Source organism: Carettochelys insculpta, chromosome 4, assembly GCF_033958435.1.
Source record: "Carettochelys insculpta isolate YL-2023 chromosome 4, ASM3395843v1, whole genome shotgun sequence".
In the NCBI taxonomy this organism is placed as follows: Eukaryota; Metazoa; Chordata; order Testudines; family Carettochelyidae; genus Carettochelys; species Carettochelys insculpta.
Window position 1 is genome coordinate 80,878,073 of NC_134140.1, and position 15,413 is coordinate 80,893,485.

At 41.2% G+C, this 15,413-nt stretch overlaps 1 protein-coding gene across 1 annotated transcript in view; it reads left to right on the forward strand.

Annotated features, from left to right (window-relative positions):
- DCHS2 (dachsous cadherin-related 2) overlaps window positions 1-15,413 on the forward strand; it is a 224,659-nt gene that overhangs the window by 61,102 nt on the left and 148,144 nt on the right. Inside the window, exon 2 of the mRNA XM_074993969.1 lies at window positions 9,113-9,304. Coding sequence (XP_074850070.1) covers window positions 9,113-9,304 — 192 coding nt within the window. The remainder of the gene's footprint in view (window positions 1-9,112; window positions 9,305-15,413) is intronic.

Sequence of the window (15,413 nt, forward strand, 5' to 3'; positions counted from 1 at the left end):
AACACAATAAAGGGGGCTTGTATAAAAATTTGTTGGCTGTAAAATAGAACGAGTCAGAAAGGGAATGAACAAGGAGAAACAGTGGATAATAAGGACTTTCTTAACCATGCAACTACCATCATTGAAATCAGTAGTACTCAGGTGACTAAGGTCAAACCTAATTAGGTCCTCAGATTTCTGTTGCTTGTTTTGAAGCATTTTTATTCAAATACATTATTTGTTATTCCTTTGTATGTATCATGAAAACTCAAAGGACAGCATAGTGTACAGGAAGAAGAACAAGTTGTTGACTATAATGGGCTTCTACCCATCATTAATCTTCTATAGTCAATTGCGGGCTCACATTCTTCTAGCATCTGGAACTTTAACTATCTTCTGGCACAACAACATAGAGCTACATCTTCATGTAGTCTCCAATAGTAGATTGTAGGCATAAAAATGGTGTACTATGTTTTAAACATGCCCCAAACTATTGATAATAGAGACATACTATAGCAGCATATGACTCTGATTTAAAAATTGATAGAAATAGCAAATTAAATGGCAGTTAATATACCAAATTTTCTGTGTTAAGGGCATAAAATATTAAATGGTTAAATCAATAAGTATTATTTATCATTATATTGTAGTTAACCTTTAAAACTGATTGGCAGCAGACCCTGACCCCTGGCAGTGTGGGGCTGTGAGGTGGTCCCAGACACTGACCACACATCCTGTTCCCCATAGTGTTAATGATTAAATGGTTATCCAAAATAATTTTAATAGTGTAAATGGGTACGTTAAGGTGATATTTAATCCCTGTTCCAGACTTGCTTAATTCATAACTGTAAATCATGGTTGATGCCAAATCCTTGTTCTATTGAAGTAATCTTTTACTTAAACAGAATGAGACTTTGGTCCTTGGTCAAAAATTGCATCATGTTCTGTACTACAGCTGTAGCATGTAAACTTCAAGGAAGCCAAATAAGCATGAATAGTTCTATAACTGCAAGGTCCCTGGCAAATTTTTATTAATTAATTTCATAAGGTCGGTAACAGACACTCTTGTGTGGGGCCTTTCATTGCTATCACCAGCTGACCAGCAGAAATGGTGAATAAGAATATTTAAAGCAAGTCTAAATGATGAAAGGTTCCTCCTCAAGAGCAGACCTAATACTAAACAATCCAGGGATCTTTCAAAGGGTTCAGAGATGTACCTGAAAAAAATTGGAGAGTAGAAAAGTAGAACCTTTGTTAATTAACATACACTCCTTCTTAAGTCTTGTCTAAGTTGAGGATTTTGATGGAAGTGACTTGCCTCATCTGTTCTTGTTAGTTTTTATCTGCATTCCACTTCCTCCAGTTCTTTCCTTTTCAGCCTCCCATATGTTTAAGCTGCTTGGAGTACTAATGACTTTAGAGGATAAAGATTACAATATGTGAGTGCACAGATAGCAGAGGGGTAAATACAGCTAAATAAGACATGTGATAATAGGTAGTCATGGAAATAAATAATTGAAATAAAAGCAGATCTCTCTCCTTTTCTTTCTGCATGTCACATGTATGTACATGAATACATACATGTACATGAACACACTGGCACTCATGCTAAAAGAAGGAACAGAGGGTTTAGTAATCTGCAAAAGGCAGGTTCTCCTTCTATTTCAACCAAATTCAGTCCCAATTCACCATTCTGATACCACATTATTCTTTGGAAGGAAAAGATGGGCTTGTGGTTAATGCATTGACTTGAGGCTCCAGAGGACTTCGTTCAATTTCAAGATCATCTTTCATTTAATGTTATGTATGTCATAAAATGATTCAGCTAGATGCTAAGAAATTTATAACTACCTAGTAAGATTAAACCAATAAAAATGAAGTTGTAATGAACCTAACTTTTCAATTTATAAAAATAATTATTAAATTCATCCACTGGTTGTCTCAAGAGCCAGATTAATAGTGCGTCAATATGTGGTTGAATGCTAAAGTTTCATAGTTTTTGACATAGTTTTAGTGTAGAAATATTTATGAAATGGAAGAAGGAGAATCTGGGCAACTGTACATAAGTCAGCTTCACTTCAGTCCCTGGAAAAATCATGGGTCAGGTTCTCAAGGAGTCAATTTTAAAGCAGTTGGAGAAGAGGAAAGTGATCAGGAACAATCAACATGGATTCAGCAAGGGGAAATCATGCCTGACCAACCTGATTACTTTCTATGATGACTCTGTGGATATGGGGAAAGGTGGGAAATAGCTGGCTCTGTGGATATGAGGAAAGGTGGTGGATGTGCTGTACCTTGACTTCAGCAAAACTTTTGGTATGGTCTCCTACAGTACTCTTGCCAGCAAGTTAAAGGAGTAGTGTTTGGATGAACAGACTGTAAGGTGAACAGAAAGCTGACTACATTATTGGGTTTACTTGGTAGTGTTCAACTGCTCAGTGGATAGTTGGCAGCTGGTATCAAGTGGCATGCTCTCGAGGTCTGCGGCTGGTTTTGTTCAACATCTTAATGATCTGAGTGATGGGATAGATTGTACTCTCAGCAAGTCTTTGGATGACGTGGCTTGGGAGGAGGTGTGGGCGAGGTGCTGGAGGGTAGGGAAAGGTTGAGAGTGACTTAGACAATTTGGAGTCTTGAGCCAAAAGAAATCTGATGAGGTTCAATAAGGAGAAGTGCAAGAATCCCATGCACTGCTACAGGCTGCAGATTGACTAGCTGGGCAGTAGTTCTGCAGAAAAGAACCTTGGGATTACAATAGAGAAGAAGTTGGGTATGAGTCAGCATTGCAGCATTGTAGCCAAGAAGGCTAACTTCATACTGGGTTGCATTAGTAGGAGCATTGACAGCAGATTGAGGGAAGTGACTATTCCCCTTTATTTGTCACTCATGAGGCCACATTTGCAGTGTTGTTCCTGTCCCCCCTGCACTACAGAAGGAATGTGGACAACTTGGAGAGAGTCCAGTGAAAAATTATGAGGGGTTGGGGCACATGACTTATGGGAAGAGGTTGAGGGAACTAGGCCTGTATAGTCTTCAGAAGAGCAGAACAAGGTGGGATTTGTTAGCAGCCTTCACCTATGTGAAGGGGGTGAGGTTCCAGAGAGGATGCAGCTAGGCTGTTCTTAGTGATGGCAAATAATAGAATGAGAAGCAGCAGTCTCAAATTGCGGGGTGGGGGTGGGAAGGTGTCTAGGTTTGTTATTAGGAAAAATTATTTCATGAGGGTGGTGAAAACTGGCTTGGGTTGGCTAGGGAGGTAGTGGAATCTCCACCCTGGTAGATTTTTAAGGCCAGGCTTGCCAAAGCCTTAGCTGTAATGATTTAGGTCTCAGAGCTTGTACTGGCAGTGTACCATCTGTTCTATGTAACCCATCACATTTTTGACTTGACATGTAGTGAAGTTCTAATATTAAGATTTTTGACATCATAAAACTTTCTGAAGCAAGAGACAGTTCAAGTATACCATTACAGTACCTCAGTGTTTGGACATCGCTACAATATTTTACATAAAGCAACATATAGCTGACAGAATCGTTATTACTGACGGATATCAATAACAGCAGAAGAAATGGGAAAAAATTAGCACAGTATATTCTTATACCTTTTTCTCCTGAAGTTTCCTCAGGTATGAAACACTTTTAAGTTTCTCTTCATCAATACTTTGTAAAGTTTTGTAGTATAACATGCTTTACTGTAGTTTACTTAGCTGTCCATTAAGAGTATAGTTCTAGTTAGAGAGAGTTAGAAAGTGGGAGAGATAATTTAGTGACACAGGCAACAGAATGTGCTGAAGTAGTAAACAAAGCATAATAACATGGAATTTCCCTAGGGTCTAATTACAAAATGTAATGATGTGCATCATCCACCACCAGACTGGTTCCTGCTCCTAGTCATTTTGGAAGTTAGCTTGAGGCCAACACCCCCATCTGTACCTTGTCACACTTTCTCTGCCATCCACCTGCAATCACTCCTGCAGCATCAGGAGATGTCATGACCTCTTCATGGCTGGACTTTATAGGTCTTATGGTCCCCCCCCACCATCTAGAGGTGTTTAACTTTCAGTGACTTGCCCTGCCACTTCCACTGGGACAAATGGAGGGAACCTCAGCTGCCACTCTGCTCCAGGTCCTCGCCTAAGAATCCTCCTGCTGCATCTGTCTCCAGTCTTGATACCTTTCCCTATACCACTTCCCTGTAGCACAGCATCCTGCTCAGTCTCAGCAGCTTGTCTAGAGCACCTTCTGCTCTCCCTGGGATCCTTTCTGCACTGGTCTGTCCAAGGTGCCATCTGGTTGCAACCTTCTCCAATAACAGACTTCCCTCCTCAGGTTCCAGGAAGCTGCTGAGTTTGCTCTGCAATAAGACTCTTTTTATATAGTCCTGCTGGGCCTTGATTGTGTGCTTCTCACTGACGTTTTCCTATTAACTGCTTTTTTTGCAGCCCCCATAAGGCTCCGTTAACACTTTACTTGCAAGTGTGGGGCAGTCACCTCAGCAGAAGTACACATTCAGATGAATGAAATTCGTAATTCCCCTTGCTGTACTATGATCAGGTGACTTCAATATAAATAGGGTGACCATCTGTCCTGTATTAGGTGGGATGGTCCTGTATTTGGGATGCTAAAAAGGTGTCCTTACTTATTTTTTAACAGGGACTCATTATCCCATATCTGCCGTGCCCCCATGCTGACCTTTTCCACCAGCAGCTGTGCAGGTACAGCTGCTGGTGGGTGTCACTTCACTTAGCTTTGGGGAGGCAGGGGGAGCATGGGCGGCTGCCACGTCCCTGCTGCTTCCCCAGGGCTCAGAGAGCACTGGGAGCTGCCACTTCCCTGGGACTCAGGGAGTGCTAGGGGCTGCAGCTTCCCCAGGGCTCCCATGGAGTGCTGGCAGCTGCAGCTTCCCCGGGGCTCTGCAGGAGGGCTGGTGCCTGCTGCTTTCCCTGGGCTCCCGGGAAATGCCGGCAGCTGCTGTCTCCTTCCCGGCTCCCCGGGGCTTGGTGGAGCTGCCCCTCCCGTACATCTCCCTGTCCCGTATCTAGGACATGGAGATATGGTCACCTTAAATATAAAGTTATGCTTGGGCTGCTGTGGTGATAATGGTGGTAGTTGTGTTGGGGGGGAAGAGGCATTGCAATAATGAGATGGAAGAGCTGTGTATTTGGTTCATTGTCCATTACCCTAATCAACTTGAAACATTTTAAGTGATATGTTGTTGCATTTTGTCAGCAGGGTGCTAAATATTAAGTGGTGTGTAATAAAATCAGTGTTATTAATGCGCTTAAATCCACTAGGTGTTGGAGAGTGTTAACAAAAATACTGGACTCTATAGGAGAGAAATAAAAGATGTAGATTCTGTTGAGGAAAACACATGGAAAAGTTGGGCCTCTGCCTTGAGTAAATAATATATCTGTCTGCCAAATCTTTCACTCAAACAGACATTTATATAATCTTTCTAATTTGAGAGTTGCAAATATTTTAAAATAAAAAGCAGTCAAGTAGCACTTTAAAGACTAGCAAAATAATTTATTAGGTGAGCTTTCGTGGGACAGACTTGACTGCTTTTTGTTTTGATAGTATATAGACTACCACGGTTCCCTCTCTGTTGTTGTTCAAATATTTTAAAATGTTTGAGATGCTGGCATGTGCCTGCCATCCAGCTCTTCTTCTGAGAATAAGTACACAGCTGAACTCCAAATTAAAGAAGGTAAATCCGTTGTTGTGATGTGTATAGCTTCTGGGCCACAAGCTACTTGCTTGATCGATATAGAATTAAATACATTCCTCTTCAGAGGCTACCACAAAGCCTATGCATCGCTTAAGCTGTGTCTAGACTCTGGGGAGCTGTCAGCAAAAGATACACAAATTGTGTACCTTAGTTTTCTTATCTTTTGCCAATAGTTCTGTTGGGAGAGTCTTTTCCGACCTTTGGCCCATCCACAAAGGGACCAAATGTCAGGAAAACCCCCTCTGCCAAGACATCCTTTCTTCCTCATGGAACAAGGTGTACAAGGATGTTGGCAGAATGCTCCCAAATGGCAGATCTCTTCCGAGACTTCTGCAGTCTGGGAGCGTGCTCTGTTGACAAAACTTCTGTCCACAGACGTTTTGTTGACAGAAGCCTGCAGCCTTAGACATAGCCTGAGGGGTGGCCATCTAGACATGGGTAAATTTCATGCATAGTTCATAAGACTTTGAGTGATGTAGGCAGAATTTCCACTCTATACAAAAGTATCCCAAAATCTTACAAGCTTCATCTCAGTCAAAACAATTTACTACTTGGTTTTAGAGGGGTTTATCTCTAAAGGAGGTAGTTCTGTGAGATATTAATCTACACAGTTTGGTTTCAGATTTACAGGAGAGTGGTTTTAAGTAATGAAGGCAGAGTGTTGCTATCCCGGTAATATCTACTTACTGTAATGTGAAATAAAACACATGATTCTAGTTACCTTCTACTTAGCATTCCATCCTAACCATCTGCAAAACAGCATGAATGAATGAATTTTGCCTCTGCAAAAATTTTTCTAGTGAATGTGCCGTCTGGAACTCCTTTTATTATGCAGGCTGAGGCTACATCTACCCTATAATATACATTCGTATTTATTAAGATCGATTTTTGTAATGCTAGAATTTGTAAGTTCAAATTTGACCATGCTCACCTCACATGTGCTCCTCACAAAGTCAACTCATTGCTACTACACTCAAGTTGGCAAACGTCAACTATTGCACGAGTGCCTTGTGAGACCCTATCCCACAGTGCCTTCATCCCGTTAGCATTCTGGGTATGCTTGTTAGTCTTTGACATCATCTTCCCACACTGCATTGTCCTCGTTCCCCTCCCATGTTAAGCAAATGTCCATTTTTCCAGTTGGAAGGAAAGAAAAGTAGGGCATTCACATGGATGATAAACAAAGTTTACAGAAATGTCTTTCTTCTGTAGCTGAATTTTCAGAAAAGAGAGTTGCTGATGGGAGAGTCTTTGGCTTTCTGGTGCACTACATGGCTTCTGTTCAATGGCTGTATTCTCAACTGGCCATCCACTGAGTGTCCCACCTCCCATCATTGCATGTGATCCTTGAAAATAATTAGGGGCCCAGACTGTATTCTAAAGTTAGAAGAAAGAAGATAGAAAAGTCTAGGAGAAAAGAATGTTTGACTTTCCACTTCACTACACAGACATTGCAAACACAGGGGATGGCAGTGAAATATCATACACTGAACTCATAATGCAAATAGGAATCTCAACTAGTCTCCCCCCCATGTTCCTGAGTGGGTCAAAGCATGAAAACAGATAGCAGATATTAGCAAAAAGATCTTATAACCAAATATAAAACCACCAGGTGGCTGCAATGGACAGCAAGCCTCCCAAAATATTTTTGGTAGGGTGTGGAGGGGTGCTGTGGTGTGAGGCTGTAGCGCTGCTTGGAATGCTGAAGTAGCTGACTTAGTCCCCTTGAATATCTTAGTTGCCAGGGGGAGACTTCACCTCCAGCAGCAGCAAGTCCCAGTGGTCCCACACTAATAGGCATGGGGGTGGGGTTCAGTGGGGGACCAGTTGAGGTGGCATTCCCCAAGTAGCTTAGCCGCTGGGGGAGAATTCCACCCTCCTTGTTAGCAAGCCCCCATATGTCTTAGCCACCAGGGGACACTTCGCCCTGGTGGCAGCAAGCCCCCGAATATCTTTGTGCTCATTTAGGGCTCCAAGTGTGGGAATCTATGACATGGTGCTGCCTGGCAGCATGGTCAGCACCAAATGGCAGGCACATCCTTTTATTGGGTTGGGGGCTACCCATGTGATGTGGCAGAGTGTGGGAAAGACCCCAACCGTGTGGTACCTGTGGGGGCGGGAAGGAAGTTTGCACACAAATGTAAACCACTGAGAAGTTTCTCAGCATCTTATGCAAAGATGAGCCCCACAACAGCCTTGTTGCCACGTGGAGTGGTGGGCCAATAGCTGGTGCCTGGCAGCTGAAAGGAAAAAAAAAAAAAGGTGTAGAGACAGAACCGCAAACTCTCTGGAGTTTGTAATGCTAGATGTACTCACAGATCTAATAGCAACGAAAGACAGACATTTCTCGGGCTCTCCTGCAAACATGAGCGCACAGCCAAAGGCTTGCAGCTCCTGCTTTGAAATTCACAGTCTTACTGTTACTGGAGAGTGGCAGCCAGAGCAGATCACTGAGGGGCATTGTGGGTTACATACAGGACACCTCTGGAGGCTAATACATTCAATTTTAAGACATGGCGCTTCCACACTGGCATTTAACCAAACTGCTGAAGTCAAGCTTGATGCTGTACCTGTCAGGCCACTGCTATGTTGTAATCTCAATATTAGTGGTCCCTAAATCGAGCTAATGGTATTTACAGTGAAGACAGTCACGTGGTAATATCGAGCTAACTGCCTTGAATTTGAATTTATCTCATAGTGTAGACACAGCCAGAGATAGATATGTTTAGTTCGATTAGTAGGGCTCTTGCCTTTGAACTAGGTGGTCATGGATTAAAACCTACTCCTTGCGCTTCCATCAAGCACTGCATACAAGATGTTAAACTGAACTCTAAGAATTCATAGGCACATTTGTGAAGGTCCTCTAGGTAGACCCCAAACCAGCACTGCACCTCTCAGTACTACAGTTCTATAGGAAATCAATTATTGGATTTAATGCCTTGTCTTGGTGGTTGTTTTAATCATGTACAACTGAGTTGTTCAACAAGATCGAAGAACTTCTTGAAGAAATAGGCTTATGCTTTTTAAAAGCCGTATTGGTTAGCCTTGGTTTAGCCTGTGTGGTTAAAATACAGCAAGCTAATGTGGTTACATAGATGGTAATTGGTGTTTTGTCTAGGCTTTTCAATTGTAGTTAGCCACTTGATTGAGTTGACACAAATGAAGAACACATTCTTTTTGCTTGTCTTTTTGCCTAATAGATTTTCTATTTGCTTATGCAAGTACCTGCTATAAAACTTTTGTGAAAAGTGCATTGGGATCCCTTAAGTGTTCGAGCTACTACATTCAATAAATAATCTTTTAAAAAGCAATAATAAAGACTTGGGCATCAAATATCCATACAAATTGAAATATTATGTAATAATAGTTTATCTAATTTCATTTTATTTTTATTTTTTCCCTGCAGGTCAAGGCAACAGATGCAGATGTGGGCCAGTTTGGTCATATTGAATATTTTCTTTATGATGGATTCCATAACTATGAAAAATCTAAAGCATTTCAGATAGATCCACATACAGGACGCATTTGTGTGTGTCAAGACATTGACAGGGAAGAGGATCCAACCACTTATGATCTCTTAGTGAAAGCTACAGATGGGGTAAGTTTCATCGTGGAATATTACTAGATATGTAAGCATGGTTCGTATTTTAGCACAAATATATAGTTTTAACAAGGGAATCAAATTTTGAATATGTTTATGTGGAAGCTGAGAGAACTAGCCTACCATCTGTGCAGACTGCGCTGCACGCTAACCTTAATAACATCAGCTGCAGTCTTCACTGGCTGGGATACATGTAATTTATGCCACAAGAACTTCTGCTGAAGTCTGTGCTCTGTGGCCAACTCAAGAGCTGTCCAGAGAGGAAATCCAAAGTGCTCATACAGTGATAGGTCAAGCAGTGTCTCAAGAAACTCAGCATTCTCATTGACAATGTGAGCTCACAATTTGGAGAAGCAGTGTCCAGGGGATGGCATCATCACACGGCCCAGACTGAGGCCCACAAGTAAGCGAGGAAGCACAGTATGCTCCAACAGTCACCTGGCGAGTGGACCTGTAGCCACTGTGGGAAGGTCTGCCATTCACACATTGGACTTTCCATCCTCACTACAATCACGCTTCATTGACTGACTGACTGACTGCGTCATGTTTACTATCATCTATCAAGATGTTGGATGGCCATGAATAAAGGTTGCAGAAATTTTAATTGGAACTAATGTATTTCCCCTAAAGGAAATAAAGACATTCTTGAACTAAATCAAAGAATAATATAAAGTTATTAAAGTTTACCTGTAAATCATATTTTAGCTTGCTTCCAATGAGTAAAAATAGTGCTGCTGAGTAGTTTATGAAAATACATATATATGAATGCATTATCAAGTTGAGATACATTAATAACGCATACTTGATTCAGATGAGAGCATGGGAAATGTTAAGTTTCTTAAATTTCCCTTTCATTTGGCTCAGAAGGTTAGGTTCTGCCAAACTCTGATCTTGAAAAAAAAATAGTAAAAGAAGCTTGATTGTAGATGTTATATATGTGTTTTGATCAGATTAATAGCCCAATGATAAAGTTTAAATCAGAATAATGAGAAAACTGTAGGCATTTCAAAACTATAGACTGTTTCATTTTTGGATAAGTCTGGGGATTTATTTTTTTCAAGGACCTTGTCAAAAATAGTCACTACTTTGATGTTTTTCAGTTTTTGTCTGCCCTATTTGGTACGTCTGAAGTCTGTTTTGTTTTTGTTTTTTTGTTTCCGTCATTCTGAGCACTTTATTGACTTGACTTTGAACTCTGGGAGATTAGTGCTTTTAAGAATCAGATCCTAGGTTCCCCATGTGGGCAACTAAAATCAATGTCCACTTTTCAAACTTGGTGCTATAGTGAATATCAGAGTTGGTGCTGCGTCACCTTCTGTTTCCATTGCAGAGTTATTGGAGCATGCACCTCTTCTTGGTCTTCATTGCAAACCAAAAAAGGTGTATGTATATGTTAATTTATGGTAGCTAACCTGTATAAGATAACTCTTGTTAAAATAGCAATGAAGACTTGGTTAACCGATGGTTTCATCTAGACTAGCAACTTTACCTAGGCCTGGGCATGTTTACATGGCAACTGGGAGGTATAATTCCCAGTACAGATAGACTGGTGCTAGTTCTTCTCAAGCTAGCTAGCTAACTTAATATAACAGTGTGGATAGTGGAGCACTGATAGTGGCTCAGATTAGGTGCAAGAGCCCAGGCCTTTTAAGCCCACTGGCTCTCAGCTTAGATGGCTAGTGTAAACTGCTCTCTGTGCCGTGGCATCAACATTGATCTAGTTAATCTACTCTGTCTGCTCTGGGAATCAGACCTTTCAGCTGCAGTGTTAGACATAAAGTGTCCCTTAAAGTGTTTAGGAAGCCTGGCATTGAGCTGCAGCAGCTAATGCGAATTAAAAGCCAAGCTGCTGTGTCTTCGCTGTAGTTTTAACCTGAGTTAACAGCCTGAATTAAGAGCAAGCATAGCCTTAGTGCTTATTTTCAATGCTTGATAAGGACTGTGAGTGATGGATGTTATCTGTGAAAGCGGAATTTGGCAAAAGATGAGAGAAATAAATGGAAAAAGATGGGAGAAGAGTGTAGGGTCATTGGTAGTGACGAAGGAAGGAAGAAATTGAGAAGGTTAAATAGACAACGGGGGGTGTGAATTTTCTAGGTGGTATACATCTTAATTTACAAATTAAATGAGGTGGTAGAACTATAAGTTTCTTTCACCCTTTTTGTTTCTTCTTGGGGGTAATTTCTGAGCCAGTCTGCCTTTATTTATATAAAAATGCCTTTTTAGAAGAAGGAATGGGAAAAGCAGCACTGCTGAACAGACAAATGTAAAACTGTCTTATAAAGGAAGCTGAGTAAAACTTTTCAGCTCATTTTTTCTCTAATAAACGTAGATTTGGATTGATCAATGTCATGAATTCAGCAAATTGTTTCAGTTAATACAAACATTCAGAAATACCAAAACTGGATTTTTTCAAGGTAGATTAACAATGAGATTGAAGTCTCCTTACAGAGTTGAAGATGATGAGGTATAGGTAGTCCGTCGTGTCTGACGATGACATCTTGAGCTTGCACAGGCTCATTGGTTGTGGGCTCGCATGTGGCTGAGGAGTCCAAGCTTCGAACGGTATGGGCATTCACAATGCAGGCAAGAGAATTGTCCTGGCGCTGTTGGTGCGGCTGCTGCTGTTGCTTTCTTCCTCTCATGAGCATCAATGAGGCGTATGCGTTGCTGCTCTCAAAGTTGTCATACACATGTCGTATGAGAGCATGCCAGCCTGTTCAGTCTTTGCATGCTGCTCTAGCTGATCTGGTTTTAAACCAGCATGAGCAATGTTGGCCTTCACACGGTCTTTATACCTCTTGCGAGGCCTACCTTGATTCCTTTTGCCCTGGGAGAGTTCACCGTAGAGGAGTTGCTTAGGGATTCTTGACTCCTCCATTCGTATGATGTGCCCTGTCCAGCAAAGCTGGGCTTTCAGAATCATGGCTTCGATGCTCGTGGTTCCTGCTCTGTCCAAGACTTCCAGGTTCATAACTCTGTCCTGCCATTGAATGTGCAGTGTTGACCTCAGGCTGCGTGTGTGGAAGCGCTCCAGCAGTTTTATATGTTTTCTGTACAAGGTCCAGGTTACACAGCCATACAGGAGACTGGTCAGGACTACAGCCGTGTACACTTTCAGTTTAGCAGACTGTCGGATATTGTGCTGATTCAACACTCACGCTGTCAGACGTCCTAGTGCCTGGTAGTGCCTTTCTTACAGCCTGGTGGTTAGGGCACTCCTTTGGGAATCTGAATTCTTGCCCATATGCAAAGGAAGGATTTGAATCCATGAATTCCCAAAGTACCACACTATTGGCTGTTTTGGGATGATCGTCCCTCTCAACACCTTCTACTTAGAGAAAGTTGAGAATGGCTCTGTAGTGCAGAAGTTGGAGCACTCACCTAAGGCGAGGGATGCCAAGTCCAAGTTTCTGTGCCAGTGAATAAATATTAGAAAGATCCTGTCTTCCCTGAACTCATTGCCATATGTCCTGGTGGTAAGAGAGCTCACCTAAAAAGTGGGTGAGGACTTTGGTTCAAGTCCTTCTCCATAGTGGGGATTGAATCTGGGGGTCTCACATCTGAAGGCATCCCCAGTGGTGGGTAAAAAGGAACCTAGCTCTTTGTTTCCTTCAATTAAAGCAAAGGTTTTAAAAATACCTGAACTTAAAATAAAATATTTCATTTTGTGTCAAATGACCCAAAACAATATTTTTTTGAATTGCTGAATATTTTGAAACCTGTTTTCATTTGTCCTGAACTGATTCTTTTTTAAAATCAGAACTGCCAATTAATCAAAAAAAATCATTTATTCAACCAGCTCTACTTATGGGACCGTAACTTTCTGTCATGAAAGCTAGTGACTAGCGGCCCTGAGAGGCACTGTGGGCCTCAGAGCAAGGTGGAAAGCAGCTCGACTCTCTGCCCCCAGAAGTGGTGGTACCAAAGGCAGAAGCAGCAGGGCTTGGGGCAATCAGTCCTGGCCCCCTCCCCCACTCCTTCTGCACCATGGCATTTCAGAAGGGCCCAGGGCAATTGCCAGGCCTGGGAGGTGGGGGGCAGTTGCCCCATTTCCCCCCGCCCCCGCCCGTCAGCAGGCCTGTTAGTGACAAAACTGTCATGTATATCAGTGGGGACAAAATTCCAATCACTATTTCTTTTGTACAACAGCAAAAATATCCATCATAAGATGAATGCAATAGCTCCTTTTAGGCTGATGAATCATTGAAGTTACATATGAAGTTACATATTTAAATGTGTCCACAGAAAAGTTGTCATACATGTGAAGTGAACCCCATTTTGAGAGCTGTTACTCATTTTAGTCCTCATGTTGCCTATATGTTTGGAATTCCCCCCTTTATTATTGAAAATGACTTATATCACAACTGTTGTTTGCACGTAAGGTATAGAAAGCCATTTACAAGGAATGAATTCCATAGCACCTACAGGAATAAGTTTTGTGTTCTTCATTTTGGGTTTTAGTCTCACATGATGCTCCATACATGGATCTTGGCAGCTTGAGTGCTGCATGGGCAACAGCATAGATTCTCTCATACTTAACGTGTACCATGCATCCTTTTGTATATATTTACAGGAAAACTGTCCCAATAAACCATAACTCTAAATACTTGTGGTATGTAGCCACAAGTTCCTAGGACAGCTTCATCAGGGATAGTGCTTTAATAAGTAACTGTCACCTGGAAATGTTATGGACAGCAGATACCGGCATCACTTAAACGTACAGCATGTTTTCCCCTCTATGGCTGGTCGATTTTTGGCAGGTTTTGGCCTTGCCTGCCTTCCCTTTTCTTTTATGGTGGCTTTTTGCTTGATGGGTGCAAATCAAAAAGCAGCATCTGTCCTTCAGATAGCACAGCTTTGTGATTGTGGCTGGGCCCTGTGTGGGAGGGAAGTAGAATGAAGGAGGAAAGCCCATCAACCTACAATCTCTCACATATACCTGCATAATGTTCCATCTCAGTTTGACTCTACATAGTTAAAACAAGTGACTGGAAGTACTCTAGTATGTTGTGTGATGTGAACAACTTAATATTTGGATAGCCTTAATTCTGTGCATTTCCTTTATTTTTTTTCTGTGCCTAAAATGCAGTGTACAAATTGTAATTCTCTTTACAACTGTAAACCTCCATTTTTGAGGTGTTTTCAAGTAACTAGTGTGCTAAACGCATCTTGAACTGCTACAAGGGTATAATGATGTTCATTTTCAAATAACAGAAAAACAGGTGAAGGCATTTCCCTCAGGAAATCTTCAGATGTAGATTCAAACCAGGCATGGGAAATGTTAACCTCAATGATGAGTTTTGTGGAAAGAGAATAGGAAAAACAGGAATTTTAATGAATAGTCTAACACAGCTCATAGGTATCCAAGAAAGGGAGATAAAATGACCTTTATTCCTTGTTAAAGATGTGAGAATAAGGTCTGATATGTTTTAATATACTTTTCTTTTTTTTTGGTTTTCCTTTGCTTATCTTTTTAAAATAAGAATGCAGTGCAATAAGAAATTCAATGTTTTTTCCCCCAGGGTGTTTGGAGATGTATCCGGAATACTTTTACCCAGGGTGGTACAACCAACAATACATGATGTTGTGCTAATTAAGATATATATATCCTTATTGCTAATTAAGATACGCAGTCCCACCCTTTTGTGTGCTCACTTGCATTATTTGCATGCTGTCCAACAGCTCGGTGTTCTGTTTATCCAAACAGACAGTGGTCCATACACCTGCTATAGGAAACCTATCAGAGTACTATAAAATGTAATTTTAGGGGTACTGAGACAGAATTCCTCTCTGCTTGCACTACTATGCGTCTATCAATGTAGTGTGTAGGCACAAGTTACATGACTGAGAATCTTATGACTTCTGTGTAAAGTCTGTGATTACTCTTTTAACGTACATTAACGTTAAAATGTTTATTGACATTAAGAATCAAATTCTTTCCACTTTGTTTCATTCCAATTTAATTTTTATTTTTTTCTTCCTATTTAATTTGAAAAGCATGTTCCTTTGAAAGATTGAAAAGACTAGCCCCTTTGCCTGTGTTTTTAAAAACAGTCTCCAAATCAAATCTGTGCTGAAGAAATTGTCTTTGCAAAGTCAAGGG